Consider the following 23,470-nt stretch of genomic DNA (forward strand, 5'->3'; position numbering starts at 1 on the left):
ATCAGAAAGGAACACACAGACATCATAATATGCAGGCAGATGCTGGTTTTGTTTGGGATTAATTGTGTTTGTTTGGGGTCTTTGTTTAGGTTTTTGGGGATTTTTTAAGTTGACATGGAGCATGTGCAAGAGGAAATGCAAGTCCATGTGCTGTGACTGATATTTTATAGCAGGGAGATTTCTGGGCAGGTACTTTGTTAGGAGAAAGCTGCTTCCTACCTGTTACTTTGGTGATAAGGGATTAGAGCTACTGATGTTTCACTTTTCTTCATAGAACACTTGCAGCTGGGCTTTAATTTGCTGGTTTTCTGCATATTGATGTAACTGCTGAACACACTGGAAAGTTACTTTAGTGATTATGGCAGAATTTCTGCTGCTAATAATTTTGAAGGCTCAATATCAAATTCAGTGTAAGTTGTAGTTCATATTTCATACTATTTATTTTCGGTTAATAGTAGCCTCTATTAAGGAAAAGGTTTCCACAAGTCTTTCTCACTTCCCAGTTGTCCTTCAGTGTGTTTTATATCTTTCTGTTTTGCCTGTTTCTAACCAATGTATATCTGGAAATGACTTGACTTATTCAGGCATCTGTTTTCCTAAGTATTAGTGACTTGAATTTTATTCCACTGTTGAAATGCAGCTCTTGTTTATTGACTGATTTTTACTCTGCCCTTGGAACATAAAGGTAGTTTTTATATATGCAGTTAAGGGGAGATTATTTAATGACAGTTTCAGTGGTGTCATAATCTAAGTTTATTTTTTTATTTTTTGTTGCTACTGTGTAAATAATATTTTTCACTTTAAGGTTTAGACCTTTGATTATATTTTGATAGCAGTTAATTTCAGTTGCAATTTTAATTTGGTATGGAAGTAATCCAGTGATTTCTAAATATCACAATGGGAAAATAACTTTGATAGTAGATTGATTTTTATTTTTTCCCCCACTACGTGCAACTAAAGACATCCTGTTCACTTAGTATCTTGCTGAACTGCCGTGCAGTTTGTTCTGCCTTCTCTGACTGTACCTGCATAAAGTGGTATTGATTGTGTCTTTGCACAACACAAAGCAGTTCAGGAACACATTTCTGATTTGCTATTTGGTTTCAGCGTGGGATTTTTTTTTTTTTTAATTTCTTTTTGGGAATCACTTTTGTCTCAGTTACATTGCTATTTTCTGTTAAATTGCATGGAGAGCTGTTTCTCACTCAGATCCAAAAGGAGCTGGCTACAGGAGGCTCCTTCCAACCTAAATCATTCCCTGATTCTAGATTATGGGGGAGAGGATATAACAATGGAGTTCTGTTATTTTATTCTATTCTTTCTTCAATTTTTGTGCTAGCAAAAGTGAGACTGCAGATGTGAATGCATATTTAGGTAGGATAGGCAGCATTAAGAACATGCCTTATGAGTGTGTAATTAAGGATCATACTCCCCTATCCTTACCTGGTACGGCTCTGCCTGTGGAGCTGAATAATATAAATACCTCTTTTATGTCAGTTTTATGTGTCAGTTTATGAAAAGTTTTGAACTTTTCTTATAGAGGTAGTACTGAAATATTCCTGATAACTTTTTTGACGTCTTGTTTGGTTTAGGCGTCCCATTCTGGATTGTTACTAAAGGTGTCTGCTTCGTGTGTAGATTTGTTTTGTAGAATCTCAGATTCCTGGGGAAAAAAAACTATTTAGAATTTGAGCAAGTAAATATAAGTGCCAAAAAACCACAAGGCAATTAAAAATACTTATTATTTTGTGAAAAGTAAATAAACCATTTTTATGAATCCTGTCTTTGAGGTTAACAGTATTTTCAATGCTTCCCAACAGCACAGGAAGTTCTTTGCCACATTGTTTCAGTTTGAGTCAGAAGAACCAAAAAGTGTCACTTTTATCCTTTGATCCTTTCCTGTAGTTGATGTCTTTCTGTGAAAGCCATAAACTTCTTTATTCTGTGTAGAAAAACAGATGCAGTTTTTCCTGAGAACTCTGCTGAAAGGAAAATAGGAAGAAAAGTGAAGCAGTTGAGGGGTCTCAGGAGTGTTTTCCAAGATCAGTTTGGTGTGCAGGAAACATCTGATATTTGAAGCAGTTCATTTCTTGTGTTACCTGCAGCATGGACAACACCAACAGCAAATTGCTTTGCAAGGGTTTCTCTTTTTATACCTGACTGCAAGCCCAAACTTTTCTTTAGATACTTGAGTATATTCTTGAGTGTTGTTCATGCAGATTTCTATGTTGTTGATCATCTCCCCTTGCTCCTCCACCAGAACTGAGATTTGGATGAAGAGTTCTTTCACATCTTTGATCTGGTTCTCCAGATTGACCAGTTCTTTGTGTCTCTGCTCAATCTCTGACAGCTGAGCTTTAGTAATCTTGACTTCAGTGAGTAGATTTTCATTGAAAATCTCCCATTTTCCTTGCTGGAGCATGTCATTGACTTCCTCCTCGGATACCTCTTTACCGGCGACCTCGAGCTGGCGGACGATGAACGTCTTGCACTTGTCCTGCTTGGCAGTGATGGCCTCGTTGTAGGAGAGCATGGCCTGGAGGTAGCGGTGGGACAGGAAGGCGTGCTGGGCAGCCAGGATCCTCACCGTGGCTCGCGCTGGCCCATGCTCGTTTTCAGCTTTCCTCACTGTTTTTGCCAGTTCGTCCAAACATTTTCGTACATGTTCCGCTTGAATTTTGATTTCCCTTGCTATGTTAGATTCCTTTTTAAGAACACTGAATCTTCTCATTGAGGAGACGAGGCTTTTTTGTTGTTGACTGAATTTATTGACTTCTTCCACCAGATTATTAATTTCGTTCTGCAGCTTCTGGATTTCGTGCAAGTGCCTTTCAGTTATGGGCTCTTTTTCGTAAATAATGGCCTGCTGTTCAAACTCCTCCTGCTCCTCTTCTTGTACAGTTGCACCATTGTTTTCCCCAGCTATCTGTAGTTCCTTAGCCCTCAGTTTAAGCTCTTGCAGACGGTCTCTCATGGTTTTTGTGGTCAGGATTCTTTCCTGATTTTATTTTTTTTTTCCCCTCTTGCAACACCAGAAGTTAATTCCAATATCTTTTTTGTTTGGTTTGTTTTGTTGCACTGTAATCAAAATGTAACAACAATCAAGGTTAGTGGTTATATGTATAAGTGAAAAGTAGTTTTGGAGATTAGAGCTACTTCCCTTCACACCAAAGTAAAAGTAGCAATGAGTTGAAAGCGTGGACAAATTGTGATTTGTAGCCCAAGCCCATTTTTGTGGTAAATTTGTGAGGCAGAGCATAGAATTTAAACCAGAGAAGTGTGGATTGGACTTTTATTTTTGGGGACAAAGAGAGGAGTAACTCCAATTATTTTATCATTATTCTTTACTTGATGAAAGCTACTCAACCTATAAATTTTTTTGGAAATAGAAGTGAGTGTGCTGTGCTATTTTTGGATTCTCATTAGGAAATATTTCAGTTTTTGAGATTATGAGACAGACTTTGTAACAAATCAGCATTCTAGCATGAATTTAGATTATTAAACAGCCACACTCAAAAGCCCTTCTCCATTTTCCTTGCCTTCCCTTGCCTGGGGAGTTAGATAGTAACTGAAGCAGTTAACTCTACAACAAAACAGAACAACAGCACTCTCATCATTTAAGAACTCTAATAATTTAGCATGAAAATAGATTAATTTTTTAATGTTTGAGTTTTTGTGAAGTGGAATCCATATCACTAATGTTGCCGCATGAAGATTTTCTAAGCCTTCTTTGAATTACTGTTATCTATTCCTACACTGTCATTTACCTTCTTCATAAAATTGATGCAAATGTGCATTGTGCACCCCAGTGGGCTACAATTCAGTGCTGTTTCTTATTTAATAGAAAGCAGATAGAGTTTTGTTTTATTCCCTAGCTGTTGTGCAAGCTTTACTGGAGAGATAATTCAGAGAAAGATATTTCCTAAAACACGCCCAGTGGAAACTAAGTTCAACTATTTTTAATCACAGGGAAGAAGGTATTTTTCTCAAACTCTACATGAATTATTTCCTTGGACTGTGATCAAGAATGGAAAATTTCAGTAAGAAGTAACATGTTCAGGACTAGAAGATTATGGGATTTTTTTTACTTAGGGTCTTCTGGTTCAATCAAATGTGTGTCTTTCAAAGGGCTGTTCAAGCATAAAGGTTAAACAGCACAGTGGCATCTTTCGGCTGTTTCACAGCTTTTAGGGCAGTTCTCTAAGATAGTAGCATTTTATAGGTGCAACTCTTACTAAACCCTGATTCTACAGATTTTATGGGTTTTTTAGCAAGCAAATGTAGTACTTATAGTATCCAAAATGATGCATTTCAGTAGCTGCAAAGGATCAATCCAGTAACCTGTCAATATGCAAATGATTTTGTTGTATTTGAACAGTTTCAAGTGATACTGCTGTGGGATCTCTGCTCCCCTATGCATATTTAAAGTCTCTAAATATATTTTTGCATAGAATAAGTCATGGAGTTCAACAGTGTGGACACATCTTCACAGACTTAAATCTGGCTTTCTGCAGGAGGATTAGCTGAAAAGCAAAATTTGAAATGCTTCAGAGGTCAGTCATGAGAAAGAATGCTGATATTCTACCCTGGTGTGGATTTTCCTTACTGGTTTTTTTTTCCCCCCTTAGTGCCTTAATATTTGAATTTAGTGTTTGTTGACTCACATCAAGAGAATCCCAAAAGCCTGGCAATCATTAGAAGTGACAGTAATGTGCTGAAACTTGTGATCAGACAAGCTTGCAAGTTATTTATTGGAGAATGTTATTCTGGGGGAGGGAAATGCAAAATATATTCATTTTGTTACAGTAATGACTCTCCATTGCTGAAGTTTTCTATTGATGTCCTCATGGCAGAAGTCAGGCAGTTTCTCCCAGATAACCTTCTTCAGGAATGTTCCAGAGCTGCTTGGCACCACCAGCAGGGAAAGTTCAGCCTGGGGCATGTGAAAGGCCCAGGGCTGCTAAACAGGGATTCAGAGAAGTGACCTGAAAATCTGTTCTAGTCTAGCCTCACACGTCTGCTGACCCATGTTAATTTAGCAGGGCTGGGCAAACCTGGGATTAAAAGCAAGTTCTAAGGGCACCATTAATGCTTATTGGTATGAGGTGAAAAGAATTTCTTGTGTCCAAGAAAACTGGTGCATTGCCCTTGAAATAGCTGCGTTCCTTGGGGCTGGAGGGAGGAGCCTAACAGAACTGCAAAACAAATCTGAGAATACTGCTAAATATCAAAGGAGTGAGCAGAAAACACGGGAGATTTTTTTGTGTCTTTAAAGATCAGTCTCACAAAAGACTGGAATGTAAGCAATTGAATCTTAGCTTCATATCTTCTCTACTGTTGGGCTTGCCTTCAAAGCCTGCCACTGAACAGGCTTGCCAGTAATTGTGCTTGATTATACCGGCAATTGGAACACATGCTGGTTTCAAAGAAATGAGGATGTCTTCATGACAGAGATAACCTTGGAAATTGTTGGCTTGGCTTCTTGAGTATTCCACAACAAGCTCTGTTCATTTACTGAGTCCTTGTTTTTGTCCTACTTGTTTGTATATAGGGGCACATCCTGTTTTTCTTTTGATTAAAATGAAAGCACTTCACTTTCCTTGAAGTTTTTGTCAATAAAGGGAGAATACACCTATTCTTCAGAGTGGAGCAAATGGAATACGTGGACTGAAAGCACTCCAGTGACTTAGTGTGGCTCTTACATTCAGTGCCCCTTGCCGTGTTATTATCATGCAAACCCATTGGTGATTGTTTGTTCTTATTGAAGCATCTTTATATATAGCTATATATATAGTTGACAGGTTCAGAAATGCAATTTTCACATCCTTGTCAAATATATTTTAAGGGTATTGCAAGAGTCTTTGACTTCTGATAACTTGGCTGTGTTGCTCCTCAGGGTTATATGAATCTCTCCAGTCCAACTGATGCCGTATGTGACTGGGACAGTTTTTATAAAGACAAGTATCTCGGCACACTGACTGGGTGAATAATAGATCCTGGTAGCTGGACCACCATTAGAATCTGTCATGATGATAAAGTATGGCCAGAATTCAAAGATTAATAATGAGTTTGATGGAAATGATATCTTTTATATTATCTTCTCCATTTGAAAAAAAAAAAAGGCAAGTTGAAAGGTCCACTTGCTTAATTGCAAAGCAGCCACATAGATATTCTTCCACCTGTCTGATAAATTTATCAGTAGAGCCAGGAAACATGGAGCCTACATCCAAAAGTAAGACTTGGGCTACATTGAAAGACATAACTGGATATGTGAAGTAGGTAAGTTGATAAGGAACTGCTCTGTTTCTGGTTGTAATTAGGCTTAATGGCTTCTTACTTGGCTTTGATGGATTGTTTTATTTCTTCCCCAACTCCCCAGAACCTCCTGTTTATTTTCATTTCCATAGTTTTGTTCACTATTTCTTACTTATTCAGCACTTTCATTAAAATGCCTGACAGCAAGGGCTCTGTTTGTATCTGATCTTTGCTACAATTTGCCTCCTTACCTTGGTTTTAACATCCTGCACATTCTTCCAGAGAAGAGGACTTGCAGGCAATCAAGGTACAGAATCCTCTGTTTAAGAGCTGTTTGAGATGTATGATCTGTGTTTTGGCTCATGCTGCTTCCTATACCTGTGCTGAAATAGCTATTTTTTTTGTTACTGGTTTTTTTTGTAGTTGGGGGGGGGGGGGGTTGGTTTGTGGGTTTTTTTGGGTTTGTTTTTTTTTTGTTTGTTTGTTTTTTTTGTTTTTGTTTGTTTGTTTGTTTGTTTTTTGAATGACTGCACCAAAAATAAATGTGGGTTTGTTTTCCTGACCTGTAGCTGTAAGTCAGTTAAGGGCACTGGGTAGACGATGCTTTCAGGCAACATGTCCCAAAGGAATTTCATGTTACATGTAATCCTAAACATTTCTTTTTATTAGTTTTTAAAATTTATTTCCAAGCTGCAGTGAAGTTACATTATAGCTCTATCCTGTGGTGCCAAGAAACCCATCTAACTTATTTCCAAGCATAATGGTAATGAGTAAACCTTCTGGAGTTTGATTACTGCTTAAGTGTCCTAAGTTAGCAACAAAAAATTAGTGAGAGACATATACTGTTGAAATGCATGTAGTTTAAAATCCTAATAGTAGTCTTTGGGGAAAGCTGGTGTCTTGAGTGGAAATTCAGTTTGTGCTTTCTCATGTTCTCACACGAGAAGAAGAAACTTGTTTGGCAGTGTTATGGAATTTTGCCCTGTTACTCAAAGATGTATCTGAAGTAACAAAAGTAGGATATCTTGTTACAAGTTACATTCGTTTTCTCCTTTGTTTAAGACGTTTCCTTTATCTTGAATGCCTTGTAAACAAACGTGCTTAAACCAAGGATTATGAGATGCAAGGTGGTTGGATGAAAATATCCTCTTAAGCGTGTCTGTCATAAGAGAAGTCCTTGGAAAAACATACTTAAAAATAGTTCTAAGTTCAAGTATGGGAGTGGTTCAACGAGAAAATACCAAAGGCAGAGAGCTTGCCTTGCCTAAAAATATGCCACAGATGAGATGATAGTGCAAAATCAGTAATGGTTTCAGCAAAGGGGATGATCACAACATCTCTCTGGGCAACTTCTTCTAGATCCTCAGCACTCTCACAGTAAAGAATTTCTTCCTAACATGTGATGTAAATCTTCCCTCTTCCATTTGAAACACTTCGCCCTTGTCCTGTCACTCTCTACCTGTGTAAAAACTGCCACAGGACTTCCCAGGGAAACCGAAATTACCGGTGTGTAGAAGAACAGAAATGCTGCATTTGAAGTAAGGTAGCTTGGTAATTCTCTGATTAGTGTGAAATGGATCACAGGAGGTGGAGAAATGTGGATATTGAGTAAAAAAATCAAGAAATTCAAATGTAATAAAGCAAACCTGAGTATTCAGACAATTCATAAGGTGGGGAAGAATTAGGCCAAAGTTGCTGGAAAAGTGGAACCAAGTCATCCTGCTCTGGAGGTTTCCAACAGACATGGAGAGGGGGGAAACAGACTTAAAATAATTCAGGTGTTCTTGGGCCTTTGACCACAAATCTGTAACACAGTCACGTTGTAGGAGATGTAGCTGTCTTGTGTTGGTGTATTGCTATTTTATGAAGTATTTGGGTCAGAGATAGACACGATGAATCAGCTGCAAATCTGAGCTTGTTCCTTGGAGTTTTGAAATCTTTGTTATGGTTGTATGGCAGCAAATGAGGACTTGAGGAAAAGTATCACCAGCATTTCCATGTCTACAGACAGCAGTTCTCACATTCCTGCTGATACTTTGGATAATGGGAGGTGAGGATGCTTTTGCACTGACATATATCCCAGTGAGGTTGATGGACACTGCACCTCACTGACAAAACAATGATCTCACTCTGCCAGTCACTTAATCTGCAGCTAATTCTCTGTAATTGGTAAGAACTTCATGTTTTGATGGTGATTTTTTCACCTATTTAACCAGAGATTTACTGTCAGTAGTGCTCTTCAAGAGTCCTCACAAACCTAAAGATCACAGAAACCTAGAAAGAAAGTCATAATCTCCTCTGCCCAAAGATCACATCATTAAGGTCCAAATATTGATATATTTTAAAGAAGTATTTGAAAATAAAATAGGAGCAAGAGAAAGGGCTGCAACAGGATAGAGTACAGGTGGAATTGTTTCCATTTAATAGGGTATATAGTTTGAACTCATACTTAACAGCTTTGTATTGCTCTAAGTGGGTGGTGTGAGAGATTTGTCTTCCTGACAGTAGAACTGCAGACTGTAAATTTGTCCTGTGCAACATCCCACCTGCTTTACATTCCCATTTCATCTCTGTCAGACCACAGAGCTGCCTATCACAGCCTTGGAACTCACCTGTGATAAATGTAAGGATTTTCAGGCAGGCTTTTTAAAAAAATATACAGGCAGTTTGACTATACTTAGTTTGCCTAGGGTTTGATAAATCAAAGTGAAATAGAGTATAAGAAAGCAATTAACTTTTTTTTTAATCTTGTCCAAAAATATATTGCTATATCATTTCTTGTTGTTTGTTTTGGAAATACACATCTGGAAGCTGGACATAACTTTCTTTGTGTGAGCTCAGACATCTTTGGCTGCAGCCTGTTTGACCAAGAGGTGTGATTGAACTGATAGCAGAGCAGAGTGTGTCAAGAAACGTTTTCAGTAAATAGGAATATGATTCAGACCTATGGTGAGAATGAGGCCACTTAACAAAATGAATCAAATTATAATTGCTGGTGTTCTTGTGAGCAGTTCAAAAGGTAATATGAGAATGAAGTTGCCTAGAGATACTGTAAACAGGAGGAGTTTAGAATCTTAGTTTTAACTGTTCTCTTATTTATATGTCACCTGGAGGAACTGTGCAGGGAAAATGTTCAATTAGAGAAATGTCTCCTATAGCTCCCTGAAGTTGCGTGAAAGCAGGCTGATAATCTTGTAGCACTTTATTCCCCATTTTTTCATTATAGTTTACCATAATATTCAAAGTATGGTTTTGCATGAGAATTGAAGGCATGAATTGAAATGAGTCCCTTTATTTGAGAAGGAGCCACGTGTCAACCATCAGAAGTTACTGATGGTTTGTAATTGTTGTCAGCAATCCGGCAGGGGCTTAAAATGCTAATGAAGAACTTGGTTGAAGGTCTGTTAACACCTTTTTGTAAGGCAATCTGCAAAAAAATCACCTGATAGAGCAGGTGATTCATCAGAACTTCATCAAGAGTGCTGTCAACAGGACACTTGAAACTGTTGTTTGTTAAAAGTATAAAGAATTCTGTTTTCCATGACTTCCTCAAAAACCTCGTGAAGTGCCAATAACTGAAGAAGGAACAAGCAAAACAAGCTGACAAGTGACTTATTTTTCCCTGTTTGTGGGTCAGGAGTTTGCCTTTCATGGATGTTAACATAAGCAAAGCATAAAGAGATGAACAAAGTTTTTCATGCTGGATCTGCTGACGCCTCACTTCTGTGGAATAAAACATCCTTCTGATGGCTGTCCACAGGATTGCCCAAGAAAAAGGTTAATAGAGGGATAAAAATTCCAAAGGGAAAAAAGGTAGAGCAGCATTTTCAAATAGAAGATTCACTGTAGGCTGAAGAATGTCATTGGTTTTCCCCCTTGTTTAGACTGCTGTTAAATTCAAAGGTTCTGTCTTCATTTTCCCAGCCAATTCCATCCCTCAAAGCTATGGATTCTTGAAGTAGCCTTAAAGACTAATTCTTGATCTTGGGTAAACCATACTCATAAAGATTCATTGTCCTACAGTTGCTTTTAATCATGGTGGTAGTTCTGATGCTGTAATATTTTGACCTCAGGGATGCTTTGCTCTTAATTAATTTTGATGGACACTATGTAGGTCTGACCCAAAATTTTGGGGTTATGATCACTGATTCTGATTAAATGTCACCCTAAAAGTAGCACATCTGAGACGTTTTTACAGATTTTGTATTGTAAAGTAAACTCTTAATACTGGTTTGGTTTTTGTTGGTTTTTTTTTTTTTCCCCCCTCTTTGCTCAGAAATTGACATTTTATAAACAGGTCAAGGAACTTCCATAGCATTGAGACCTTGTTTTTCTCTGGCAGAAGTGGCTTCTAAGAGAAATATTGTCACTGAGCTGTAGGTGTCACTTGTGCCAATGCACACATACGCTCCCTTTCCACATTGTTTCCCGTGACTTTTAAAGTTCAAAAGCTCTCCAGTTGCTTAGAAAAATCCTACTTGATATAAAAGCAGTAGGTGCCTACTTTCACTTTATTTCTTGCATGAGGTAAGTTTGTTACACTAAGACAATTCAAATATACTTTATGTGAAATTGAAGTAAGCCAAGCATGATTTTATAGGTGAAAGCTTCTTACTCAGCAAACTTAATATGATAAACTAACAGCCGCTCCGCTGTGCTTTCAAGTATGTTTTGATATATACCTCCTACAGGTTTTTAAACATGAAAAATTGCTATATGTGAAGTTCACCTGACTTGGAAAATTAAAATCAAGGTCTGTCTTTTAACATAACTGATGTATTCCCTAAAGAAGGGGTTTTTTTTGCAAAAAACTTACCTCAAACCCTGGTGTTCCTGTGCATGAGCAGCAGAGCTGTGAGTCCATATTCACCCACAGCAATACCTAATTCTTTGCAAGATAGACATACATTATTTTTATGTCTTGACACTTAGGCACATTTCCATCCTAAACCCCACTACAAAGCCTTTTTCTGATATTTGCATATTTAGAAATATTAAGTAAGAGAAGGGTATTTACCTCTGAATCCTGTGCTGGTGGCCTTTGTTTTACCTTTTACAGAGGAACTCCTGAGGTTAAGCTTCAGTATAATCCCAAAAACATTTTTCCAGAATATTTCCCTAAGTAACGTGTCTTGAGTGACGTTCCATGAAGTATTTCCTTCATTCCTCCTGCTTCTAATTCTTATGTAGTTGTCCAAGTGTGATCATCCTCAGGAGTGGCAGAGTGAGAGAGAAACTGCCTTCTGCAACTGCAGGAGACAAGCAAATTGATTACTTACTGCTTGGGGAATCTGGTTGTGCCTGTTTGAAAGCCAGCCCTGCTGGGAGGCGGATCCCTCTGGAGTGCCCGGGAGCAGGAAGTGCCTTGGAGCAGCTCCCCTTAAAAGATGCAAGTGGAGCAGAGCCTGCCTTGGAAGCACAAGTGTAAGTGGAGGCTTTGCTGTCTTCTGCACCAAAGCATGAGGGAAAAGGAATTGAGGGTAGATGGATCTGTTCATGGGGGAAAAAAGCCCCTGCAGAATAATGCCTTTTACTACAGTGTCTTAAAAATATTTGGACTCTGTTTAGAAGTTTGACCTAAAGTCTGAATTGGGCAGGAGATGGACCTGAGCAAAACCACTTCAGTTCCTGGGGAGCATTAGGCAGAGACAGCTGTTTGGATATGCTGCTTCTCCAGATACAGCACCTCAGCCATATTTTTGGAATGCAGTCAGTATTGCTGCAGAGAAGGTGGAAACTAATTGACCAGAAAGACAAATATGACACCTTTGAAGGTGTTAGAGGTTAAAAATCGGCTGCTACTGCGAGCTGTGGGATGTTAATGTCAAACTGCCGCTGAGCTATGCAGCTTACCAGCATTTCATTCTGCTTCAGCTGTGCTTTGTAGGCTGTGCAGAGCGAGAACGTCGGAAACAGTGCAGTTATTTAATCTTCAGGTGAGAGAGGAATAGGCTGTGGCAACAAACACTGCCAGAAATATTTCCTTCAATTAGATCTAGATGAATTGACAGCACTGCTGAGGAATGCCTTTTGAGACTAAGGGGCAGCACAGTAGGATTTTCAGACTGTAACAAAATAGGTTATGTGGGGGAGAAAAAACGTGGAGGTAATTGTTTCCGATCTTTTAATTAGTTTTTGAATTTCATCTCAGTTCTTCACTGGTCTAGCTTTGGTTTCGTAGCTAAATACTGAGAGGACAAGTCTTGTTCTAGCTGTTTGGTGAGAAGAAACAGTGCCAGAGTATCATAAACATATTTAAAATAAGATAGGTTCTGTAAATGCATTGAGCAGCAGTTTGGGAATCCCTGCACTAAATCATTCAAAGCACTGTGAAAGTTCTCTCTTCAAGGATAGTGGGAACTGATTATCAAGGAAGGGCAGAGAGAAGAGCTTTATGCTCTTTTTAGCTCTGCAGGCCAATTCAGTAAATTGATTATCAGTAGGACATAGGGTTTTTTATCCCCAGGGTGTTGATAAATAAGTGAATGGTTTGGACCACAAGTGGTTAAGAATGATGACGATTTGGAGAGACTGGACATTTGAGAAGCTGCTTTTCTATGGTCTCCTTCATAAACAAATTCTTCTTGAGAAGAAAGATGAAAGATTAGATAATGAAATGTAGCTCATGAGGGTAATGGTGACGAGGAATGTGGGGTTTTGAGCTGTAGATGCAACACAGCTTTTTTTCTAATGTTTTTGAAGCTAAAAAAATCTCTTGGGAGTAAAATACTTAGGAATTGAAGCTCCCATACTGGAATTCTAGAGAATAGGAAGAATAAGGTCTTAGATCAAATTAAAGTGCTGACAAGTTCTGCTAACTATGGGGTGAATTCTTACCGCTGTTCTTTCCCACCAAGGAGTTAACATAAATACAAAGTACAAGCTTTGGTCTAACATTCCCTAAAAGCCATTTGAGTTAATGATAATTACTTGAGATTTCAGGAGGAAGACTATGGAATCTGGTTCCAAAACCTTCTGCCACTGAGCTCATGGAAACAACATATTTGTCTTCTTATCCAGAAAATTGAATCAGAGTTCACATGTCATTGAAATATTGCTAAATTTCGGAGCATTGTTATTTGAGAGTGCAATTTCTTTATTAGAGAGAAGCAAGTACAGATTTCATATTTTCTAATGCTATGCAGCACTTAGCTTGGATTATTACTGTTGTAGAAAGTGCAAAATAAAGTTGGATTGTATTTTTACACTCCTAAATGAATGTCTGTCTTCTAGAGTCCTCTTTCCTACCATAAATAAGTGACAAGACAATGATCTTCATCTTACAGAGTACTTCTTCTGTAAGCTTTGTGGGGGTGTTTTTGCTTTCCTCTGTTTAATAAAGTATGTTTATTAGAGCCATTCATGCAAGTTCCTCTCTCCACACTTCAAGTTTTACTTAGGAAGAGCAAGCTCAAAACACTGGCATCAGAGAGAAGTACTGGGCAGTAGGCAGAGCTGAGATGATCCTGAAGCACTTTTACACAGGGAAAAGCTCACGGTTTGGAAAGCTGCAAAACTGTGAACGTTCATCCAGAGACTCCAGCAGATTGTGATATGTTGCTTTAGATGTAAAACAGGATGGTCTTTTATGTCCATTTTCTTAACTGTAAATATGATTTCTTTGTCTAAAATAAATTATTTCTAATTATTAAATTATTCCTAAGCATCTTAGTGATTATCTAATGTTAGTATCTGATGAAAATGGTGCATAGACTAACATGCTTATTAAGTAGAAAAAATAATTAAAGCTGAAACAAGGCATTTTATCTTTTCTTTCTCTTCTCCCTACTTTTGTCACAAACTCAGCTTTTGGAGATGTGAGAGTCTCTCTTGTGTCAGGATGCTGAGTGTTTCTTTTGATCTTTCCTCTAGGCTGGCAAATAAGCAGGACAGAGAAGGAGCTCTGTCAGAAGCAGATGTAATCGAGTCCTTATCTCTGGAAAAGCTGGTTAATGAACACAAGTGTCTCTGTCAAATTGTAAGTAGATTTCAAGATGCTGTATTTTCTCATGTCTGTGTAAAGCTTCCATTAAGGTAGGAAATTGTGCTACATTGTATAAAACTGAAATTTAGACGGAGTATTCACTGTCCTGTTAAGAAAAAATGCAGCAGGAAATCATTGTGGGGGGAGCCAACCCAGAAATCTTCATGAAAGCTACTTAATATTGGTCAATATTTCAGATAATTTATCCAAATCAGTAGTCCCTGAAATTTTTCTTTAACCCTTTGTTTTAATCTACCAGTGTCTTAGGTAGGGCTTTACTTCCACAATCTTTTTCTGATGGCAATAAGAAACATTTTGAAAGATAATGAGAGTTATGCTGTTATTAACCAAAAGAAGGAGGCAGTTTTGCAAACCATTTCAGTATTTGGTATTTGGGTTTTGAAATTTAAATAATAATTTTAATTCATTAGGGAGATTTGCAATACTACCTGTTGCTATTATTTTCTTTAGGAAGCTGAGTTATAAAAGGGCATAGTTCTGTTTATTATGTCATGATTCTCTGAGTGCTTTTCTTCAGTTAGTGCACTTTGCACTATGCACATGTAGTAATCATAAAAATCAAAATTGCAAGTTCATCCTTGTTTTTTTCCAAGGAACTTCTGTGCCAAAAATATTTTCTTGAAAAATATTATCAGTAAAAAAAGACCTGAAAGATATTAGTGTATTCCAATGCTTCTGAATTGCTTCATTGCTGACATATGCCAGTAAAATGCTGTTCTTGTTCGTTATTTATATCTTGTGTGTAATTAGGAAAGGAGCCAGATCACAGAGTCTTCAGACTGTTTCATACTCAAATGGGCACCTTCTTCACCAGGCTCTTTAAAGATAAACATGGTCCCAAACTGCTTCAGTAGGATGACTCCTGGGGTCTGTTTAAACAGAGCCATTGTGAAACAAGATAGAAAGTTAGGCAAGGACCAAAAAACTTTTTGTTTCTTCTTATTCTTTTAGTTCATTTTCCACTGGATCTTTAAACTTCCCCACAAAGTATTAAAGTAAATAGAAGGAGTAATTTGTCTTGCTGTTGGACAGTGTCAGTGAGAATGACCTTCCTCTTTTTCTTATTTAATATGTCTGTATATTCCATATTTCTGAATTTTTATGTTTTATAACCAAACTGCAGCAACAGTAATCTTGGTGCAAACTGGGAAGAACATTTCCCCAGTGCTGGCCAGTGTTCTATCTTAGTTTTCTGAGAGAAACAAGTTATATACATCTTCTATACATCTCCTTCCTTGGTAGGTTCTGCTGGAGGGTATTGCAGTGTTCCCTAGTGAAAAGCACTCATAGTTGAACCTTAATTTAAACATAACTGGTCAGAATTTTTTTTTCTGTTGTAAATTGTACATTCCATATCTGACTGTGGTGCCATTTAAATGCTTGTCAGATGAAGAGAGAGCACTGAGTTTTTCAGATGTTAGTGTTGGATAGTCGGTCTTTTTTAATCTTTATTCATAAACACAAATCCTGAACATGATCAGTGTGAAATATTATCTCTACATGTCAAATACATAGCTGGATCTATTCAATTATTATTCAGGGAATGTTTTAAAACATACAGAGCTCCAAAACATTCTGGAAAACAGTTTTCAAGAGATCTTCAGAGAACATCTTTTCCATGTTCCAAGCTTGAATCAAGCCCTGTATCTTTCGTCCCAATTAAAGCCCATTGTTTTTGTCTTCCTGACATGAAAAATGAGAAAATCATTATTTTCCTATTTGCAGTTTCACCTAATGTTTTTGAAGGCTATTATCCTGTCTCCCTGAAGTGTTTTAATCTCAGGAGAACCATTCTTGGTCCTTTAATGTTTTCTTACGAGATGTATTTTCCTAACTATTTCATAACTATTGTCATAACTATTTTCTCAATGAGCTTTGCACTTCTCTTCCAACAGATTTGCTTAGGTCATGTTTCTCTCTTGTGCTGCTGAGAGTATAATGACAAAAAGTTTTAACGCCAGTCGAGGTACAATGCCTGTTCTGATGTAAAAAATTGAATTGGTTTGACGACTTTTCTGACAAATTCACAGGAGATTTTATTTATCCCCGAGGTGCTTATGAACATGGTGAATTTTTTTTCATGAACTGAAGCAAAGCTGATTCTTTTTCGTATCAGATTTTTCCATTTTGATTGTAAATATGGACTATTTATAACCCACATTTCTCAGTGTTTTACAAGCTTCACAGTAAACAGTAATTGTTCAACTGATTTCTTGTTTCCAGTCAAGGGATGTGGTCTGAACTGCAAATATTTTTTCTCTCCTTCTCTGTATATTTACAGGAACCTTGCTCAGCGATCATGGGCTGTGGGAAAAAAATTGATAAATCAATAAAAAAGGGGTTATTTTGGCTTCTCCATATCATAGCGAAAGATTTTGATGCCTTAAATGAGCGCATCCAGAGGGACACTACGGAGCAAAAAGCACTTGAGGAACAGAAGAAACTGGAACGAGCTGAGCGAGTCAGGAGGATACGGGAAGAGAGGTATTTTGTGTGTGATTCTTACTCCATCCCTTGCTTCCTTCTCTAACATATTTGGTCCATTCCTGTACATAGATCTTATGGGAACCAAGCTGTCCAGGGTTTAAAGCTTATAAGCTAAGAGTCTTCCTTGAAGTTTTTGCCTCTTCATCCCCTTCATTTGATTTGCTGCATGCTGGAAATGTACTGTGAATGAGAATTGCAAGGTAGTTGAGGAATAAAGTTGGCCTTACTAATATAACTTCACAGAAGATTGACCTAAAAAATAATTCCTGTGATTTAATCTGAAGTTACCTTCTAAAATAAAGTGTTAAGTTAGACTCTGTAACCCATATGGGAATATCAAAGACTAGATATGAAAATTTATTCAACACTATGCTTAATAAACTTCAGGATATCCAACAGCTGAGGCATGAAGGAAGTAAAGATGATGCAGTGAGGGGAAGCAGGGCAAGTGATTTATTACCCCCCTTCAAAGCCCTTTCTGGTCTTGAGGAGCCTGCTGTGGTTCCTGTGAAAGACTGATGTGAATAATTTTACTGGGGCATTCTTAAAATATTTGCTGAGCACCCCTGTCCTCTGCTCTGCCTTATATAGTCAGAGAATTTTGAGTCTCAGTTACTGTGAGAAGTAGCTGGGAAGTGTCTTGGACTACACTCTGTTTTGGTTTAAATAAGCACATAAATTACTCAAGTACATTTTAAACAGTTGGAACTTGACATGGTCTTCAGATATAGTTCACGAATTTATAAAAAAATTGGTTTGCTTCCTAATCTGCCTCATGTCTCTGCACACACAAAACCTCCTGACCACGTTGGATTGTGCTGTGTTTATGCCACACTGAGAGGTATAGTGGGGAGGACTGACATTGTTCTCTATAAAATTTATGGCTTCTTCATAATTCTTTATTCATTCTGCCTCTTTTCCCTCACTCCCGTTCCCAAAAAACCCCACAAAACCAAACACCAAAACCACTGAAACAACATAAACCCAACAACAATGCCAAAGGGAAAAAGAAGAAGGAAATGTACCTGAGGAAGAAGACCCTGAGCCTGGGAAATGTGGAAACCCCTTCCAGCCTATATCTGCTGTAATCTCTGAGGTAGGAGAGTGTGTGGAAATCTGGATCTGTTTAGAACCAGCACTAACAAGTGTCTGAGAAGTGATGAGAAAAACGATCATTTAAGAGTCGTTCTAAGTCTGTCTGCACAGCACTTTTTAAATTTTTATTTTAATCTTAGCAGCCTTGTTTTGTGTGCATTGAATCAATGTTTTCATGATAAGAAAACCCCTATTATTGATTGGGGAACAAAAGTTTTGTAGACACAGTGAAATAAATGTAAACACATGACTGAAAACATTTCCTAATTAAACTCTTGGGGATTCAGAAGTGGAAAATATTCAAGGTCTATTCGTTTCTTCTAAAGTGTTTGTGATGTGGTGAGTCATACCAAATCTCCCTGACTTCTTCAGCTATTCAGATTTGTGAGCATAACCTCTTTTCAGTTGAAAACAGACTCTTGAGAATTTTTATTAATTTTGAAATATGAAAATCACATTCATTTATTAAAGCTTCCTTAACCTGCGTTTCTGAGTTCGTATTTTTTTATTCAGTTGCCTGGAGATAACACAATCTAAAGAACCACGTAAACTTTTCCAGCAAGTAACTCAAACATTTGCTTTTCCCCAAGACAAAAGCACCCATATCCACAGAACGTGTCAAGGCAGCTATGTGCACAGTAATCCATTTTAGTAATAACATCAAAAGCAAGAAAATAAAGGTACAGCTGTGAATATTGCAGAGATGGTAATTTAGTGATACAGAATTGTGAAGCAGCCTGTCACTGAGGTTCTGTGACACAATAGGTATTTATCCAAACTGGGGTGGCATTTTCTGGAGGCTAAAAAAAAAGTAATTGAGGAGGAAGAAAGTAGAAGGTTGTTTTGTTTATTTTAATAGGACCAAAAATAAAACAAGAAAACTGGCATTAATTCCTAATATCTTTTTGTTGTTAATTTCCCCTCCCTTCCTCTGGATAGGATATTGGAAATCTAATTTCTTCATCTATTTGAAAATAATGCTACGCAATATATAGGACATAAAAATATTTTAGGAATATTTTCATTTTTTAAGAACCTTCCTGTCTTATTAGTCAGTTTACAGCATTAGAAGTAATTTTAAAAAAATCTTGTCCATTTTGTTAGAACGAAAAACAGCTGGAAAAGGAAAAGAAGAGGCAAAAGTTGGAGACTGAAAAGGCTACAATTGTCTTGAAATCCCAGCCGGAGCAGGACCACTTATCAAGTAGCAGTAGCCAAAACACGAATGACAGCAGGCTGGAAAGGTGCAACTCTACAACTGCCCAGCTTTTGCAGCATGCAGAAGAGAGTGACCAACAAGCCTCAGAATGCCTTGACTCAGGTAAAACTGCTGCCTTTTAATGTCATTCAGTGGGATTTTTCACATGCTTCTTCCTTCTGTTTGTATTATATGTCATTATACCACACATCAATGTCGTGTATTGAAAACACAAAAATGCAGGAATAGGTTATATAAGCTGAATTTCTTCATGGAAATGTAGAGTTTGCATATATTTTATGCCCACAGTTTATTTTCTGTAGCAAAATGTTGTGTGACTTACATTTCCCATAATTTTGTGTCTAAGTTTGGATTGAAAACTCTGATGTATCTCCTCAACAATTGTATTAGAATCTGATCTAGGGTATTACCTGAATATAACTGTGTGATCTGTGATGTTTTATTTCTGTTGAATATAGATAACAGTAAGAAAAAAAGTAAAAAACCAAAATTAAAAAGGGGACACAGAGTAGAACCTGTTAATGCAGAGGACTCTCTTCCCAAGAACCCTACACCACCACCAGCTCTTCCACCAGGTAAGTGTAAAAACAATAATTTATGTCTCAATTTGTGGTTGGTAATCCTTTAAAAGTCTCACTTGGGAATGAGGAAACTGGGCTGGTCCTCATACAGAGAGGAGCTACTAAACCTTCCTCTATAGAAGATCTTTGATGCAGTTCCCCACTTCATGGTATGAACTTCCAGCAGTATTGATTTGGCCTATTCCATGGGGGAAGACATTATTCTCCCAAAAAAAAAGAGCCAGAACCTTGATTACTCACTGAAGTGATGAAAAATATCAATACTTTTTAAGTTAAATCAGTTTATTTTTGAAGCATTTCATCATTCTTCACTGTGGATGCAATGTAGTGCATAGCTTGGGCATTTCTAATTGCTTTGATTTCTCCCAGAGAAATGTGGCTTCTGCACAGCTCAGAATAATCCAGTGAAGTCATGGAATGCTCTGACAGTCTTTGTTTTCCTTTAGTTGGATGGGGAACTCCCAAACTTAATAGACTTCGAAAACTTGAGCCTCTTGGTGAAACACATCATCCTGGTAATTTGAAGTATTTGGGATTTTGTACCTTTTTAAACCATGCTCCATTGTCCATTCACTTCTACATTCATTTCATTCTTCATCTGTTTTTCATTTCTAAATTCCAATTTTCATTGACCAAAAAGCTTTCCCTTTTGCTTAGTAGAAAGCATCTTTTTGATTTTTCAAGTCTGATTTTTTTATTAGGGAAAAAAAATGAGTTCTCTTAAATTCCCTTACATAGTTTAAAGTGGCATGGGATATCAGAAGTTGTGAATGATCTGAAGTTATTTGCACCTAAAAATCATTCAGGGCTATATAACAAAGAATAATGGGACCAGGTACTTTAAGAGTCCAAATGTACTGCATTTAAAATTAATATTTTTAATTTAATACCAAGGTGTAGTAGGCAGAGTCTTGATTTCTTGCTTCAATAATGACTATATTCTATTTTTGGAAGATCATGGAAGACTGTTTTTCATATGCTGATATTTCATTTTTTCCTGAGTTTGAGATGATAGCTTCTTAATTTTTCTTACTTTTTTTTTTTTTTTCACATTTTGAAAAGTGATTTGGAGATATCTGAAACACAAGAACAAGGAGCTTTTCTGCCAAAGAATCAAAAGATGCCTGAAGGCAAAATAAAATTTCTAAACCCAAAATATTTATTTCTCACAGGAATTAAATTCATGTGCTTAAAATGTGATTTGTAATCTTAATCATAAACCCCTCTTGCTCTTTTTTTTTAAAGGCAAATAGAGAGAAGGCGGCAAGAAAGGAAAGCCAGATGAAGAGGTAGGGAGGGGAAGAAAAGGAACTCAGTTTTTATCTGTGCCTCAGGAAGGTGTTGCTTTCTATAGGAAGAGCATGGGTGGGACAAAGAGGAAAAAGCCCTGCTTAAGCTAGGTGTTAATTTGTAACAGAAGTACAATTATTAAATAATTTTGGAAGCTAACAATGGCAGTTATCTCTTGACCAGAGGTGTAAGAGTAAACTTGAAGTTGCAGCCGAATTCAAGGCATTCCCTGCTCTGTGTGAAATTTATCCTTTTTTTCAGGAATTTTGAACCACTCACAAGATTCACACTTGAAAATCCTAGCAAGAAAACACCTATTAGGAAACCACTATTTATAAATGAAAAAAAGCTCTTCACATACATAGCCCAGCACTGTCAAACCTTTAGCTAGGTCCTGATTTCCAAGAGCTGTAGTTATAACTTTAGAAAGTTATAGCTTGCAAAGTAAATGCCATGCATAAATAGTCCCAAAATTTTGGTTTCTGCACAGTATTACCGTCATCCAAAACTATATTGCAGTGCAGCCTTGGCTACAGCAACATACAAATTTTTTGCTTAAAGCAGCTGTGGGGTTTTTAACTCTGTCAATTTGTGATCCATAGAATCTGAGAATTATTGAGATTGGAAAGGACCCTTAAGATCCCTGAGTGCCACTGTTAACCCAGCACTGCCAAGTCCATCTTGCACTGACGGGAACTTCCCATCACACAACAGCATTTTTCAATGAATTCTTACATATTTTGCACACTGAGAATCTGCTCCTGACTGGAAACTCATTAGAGTTTCCCTAAGACCAGTGGAGCCTACCTTTGATTCCTTTTTTTACAATAATTCCTGAATTGCATCTTTCTGAAAATCAACTTCTTTTTGGTTGTCCCTTCAGCAGAGAAATAAATTAGTGTTGATTTCTTTTTTCTTCCCCCAGCTTTGCCCAAAATTCAAAGGTGGGTTTAAAAGGTTTCTCAGACATTCAAACTTTGTATTTATGTACTTATATTCACTGAAGACTGCAAATTTTCCAGTCATAGTAATAATTTTGGCACAAAACAAGGTGATGAATGTTTATTGTCAGTGGAGGATCCATCTGCAAGAATGACAAACCTCTTTCAGGATAGGAGGTAAAATTCTCTGCCAGCTCTAAAGTGCTCTGCCAGACCTCAAGAAACTGGAGACTAAAACTATCCTTTGGACAGATTTTCATTGACCTTACAATTGTTGCAGTTTTCTTGCTGCTGCAACTAGTGCTATTGAAATCAAAATATCAAAATATTTACAACAATAATATAAAAGTGTTCTCATTTTGCTGATTAAATGTAAGGATAACTAAAACTTTGACCGTACAGCCAGGTCCACATAGAGTAGTGTAATGCAGTTTGTTTGTGAGCCCATGCACTTCTAACCGAAGTTACTGCATCTGTAGAACAAGTGGGATATATTCTTATTAAAGCTGAATTTTATGTTGGCAGGCCATCAAGGCTTTGTTGGGGAAGAGGTGGTCTGTATAAAAAAAATTGAGATTTGAATGCTTCAAAAAGCTGCTTTTATTTTTTTCTTGATTTCCACCTGTTTCCTCTTACCATCTTCCATACTGTTTTGCTTGTGAAGTGCTTTGCATGTCCCAGTCTGCATGGGTTTTTTATTTTACATCAATTACAAATGTTTGAGAACACTTTTATGCTCTTCTGATGTACTTACTAACTTTGTCTTGTACAATTTTACCACTTTAAATTCCTTTATTGATGAAAGGAAATGTTGCAATTTTATCTAAAAAATCTGAAATAATTCTTTTAGAAAGTTATTTCTGCTTGCAAGATAAATGCCATGCATAAATGTTCCAAAATTTTGGATTCTGCACAGTATTACTGTCCTCCAAAACTATATTGCGGTGCAACCTTGGTTACAGCAACATACAAATTTCAATGCTTCATTTCTTCAGTTGTTATTTGTATTAGATTTCTCCTTTCCTGTTTTTAGGGATGTTTACTGTCTCGGTTTTGAAAGACAGGTGCCTGCTAAGGAAGGCAGAAGCCCCCCTTGAAGTGGCAGATATAACCCCTTTTCCCTCCAAGTTATTATATTTTGAAATCAAGGGCCTTTAGGCAAAGATGTGGGAAATAGGAATAACAGTTCTTTACTCTCTCTCTATATATATGTATATAACCAGTCAAACAAAACAACAACAACTCTGGCAGTAACAGCAAACACAAACCCAGTGCCAGCCTTCTCGGCTGTCGGGCCCTTTCCCCTCGGGTGCAGTTCCGCTCGCAGCCGGCAGGGGCGCTGGCGGCTCCCGGTGAGCAGGGCAGGTGCGATGGTTCCCCCGCGGCTGCAGGGGGCGCTCCGGGGCGAGCTCGGGACACACGCGGCACCGGTGCCCTGGGATCCCGGGAAGGGATGGAACAAAGGCTTCACAAACCCCTGGGCAGCCGATCCCGGACTCTCGGGAACAGCAGGCTGGAACGGCAGGGACGAGCACAGATCCCGGGTGGCAGACGAGATGTATCCAGATGGGAGAACCCCACGGAGGTGGGGCAGGCA

The 23,470-nt window shown here is 37.7% G+C and overlaps 2 protein-coding genes across 13 annotated transcripts in view; one reads left to right on the top strand and one right to left on the bottom strand.

The window, feature by feature from the left end:
* The window catches only part of ARL13B (ADP ribosylation factor like GTPase 13B), a 36,546-nt gene that overhangs the window by 10,513 nt on the left and 2,563 nt on the right, over positions 1-23,470 (top strand). For 5 of the 12 annotated variants that reach the window (XM_032095629.1, XM_032095620.1, XM_032095637.1 and 2 more), the window contains 7 exons: positions 11,446-11,679; positions 14,128-14,233; positions 16,542-16,744; positions 17,750-17,843; positions 18,947-19,163; positions 19,520-19,636; positions 20,089-20,157. In XM_032095629.1, coding sequence (XP_031951520.1) covers positions 11,446-11,679; positions 14,128-14,233; positions 16,542-16,744; positions 17,750-17,843; positions 18,947-19,163; positions 19,520-19,636; positions 20,089-20,157 — 1,040 coding nt within the window. Of the gene's footprint in view, positions 1-11,445; positions 11,680-14,127; positions 14,234-16,541; positions 16,745-17,749; positions 17,844-18,946; positions 19,164-19,519; positions 19,637-20,011; positions 20,158-20,887; positions 20,932-23,470 lie in introns of those variants that run through there. The other 7 variants (XM_032095654.1, XM_032095644.1, XM_032095599.1 and 4 more) reach the window with 6 other exon arrangements.
* Positions 1,097-11,542, bottom strand: STX19 (syntaxin 19). Its single transcript, XM_032095706.1, has 2 exons — positions 11,273-11,542; positions 1,097-3,078 (listed from the first exon to the last, which is right to left on the bottom strand). Exon 2 carries the CDS (start codon positions 2,972-2,974, stop codon positions 2,096-2,098), a length of 879 nt encoding a protein of 292 aa, XP_031951597.1. The 5' UTR covers positions 2,975-3,078; positions 11,273-11,542; the 3' UTR covers positions 1,097-2,095.

The sequence above is a fragment of the Corvus moneduloides genome, chromosome 2, assembly GCF_009650955.1.
Source record: "Corvus moneduloides isolate bCorMon1 chromosome 2, bCorMon1.pri, whole genome shotgun sequence".
NCBI classification, from domain to species: Eukaryota; Metazoa; Chordata; class Aves; order Passeriformes; family Corvidae; genus Corvus; species Corvus moneduloides.

Coding starts and splice junctions, on each gene's coding strand:
- STX19 (XM_032095706.1), bottom strand. CDS start 2,974: ATGAGAGACCGTCTGCAAGAGCTTAAACTGAGGGCTAAGGAACTACAG.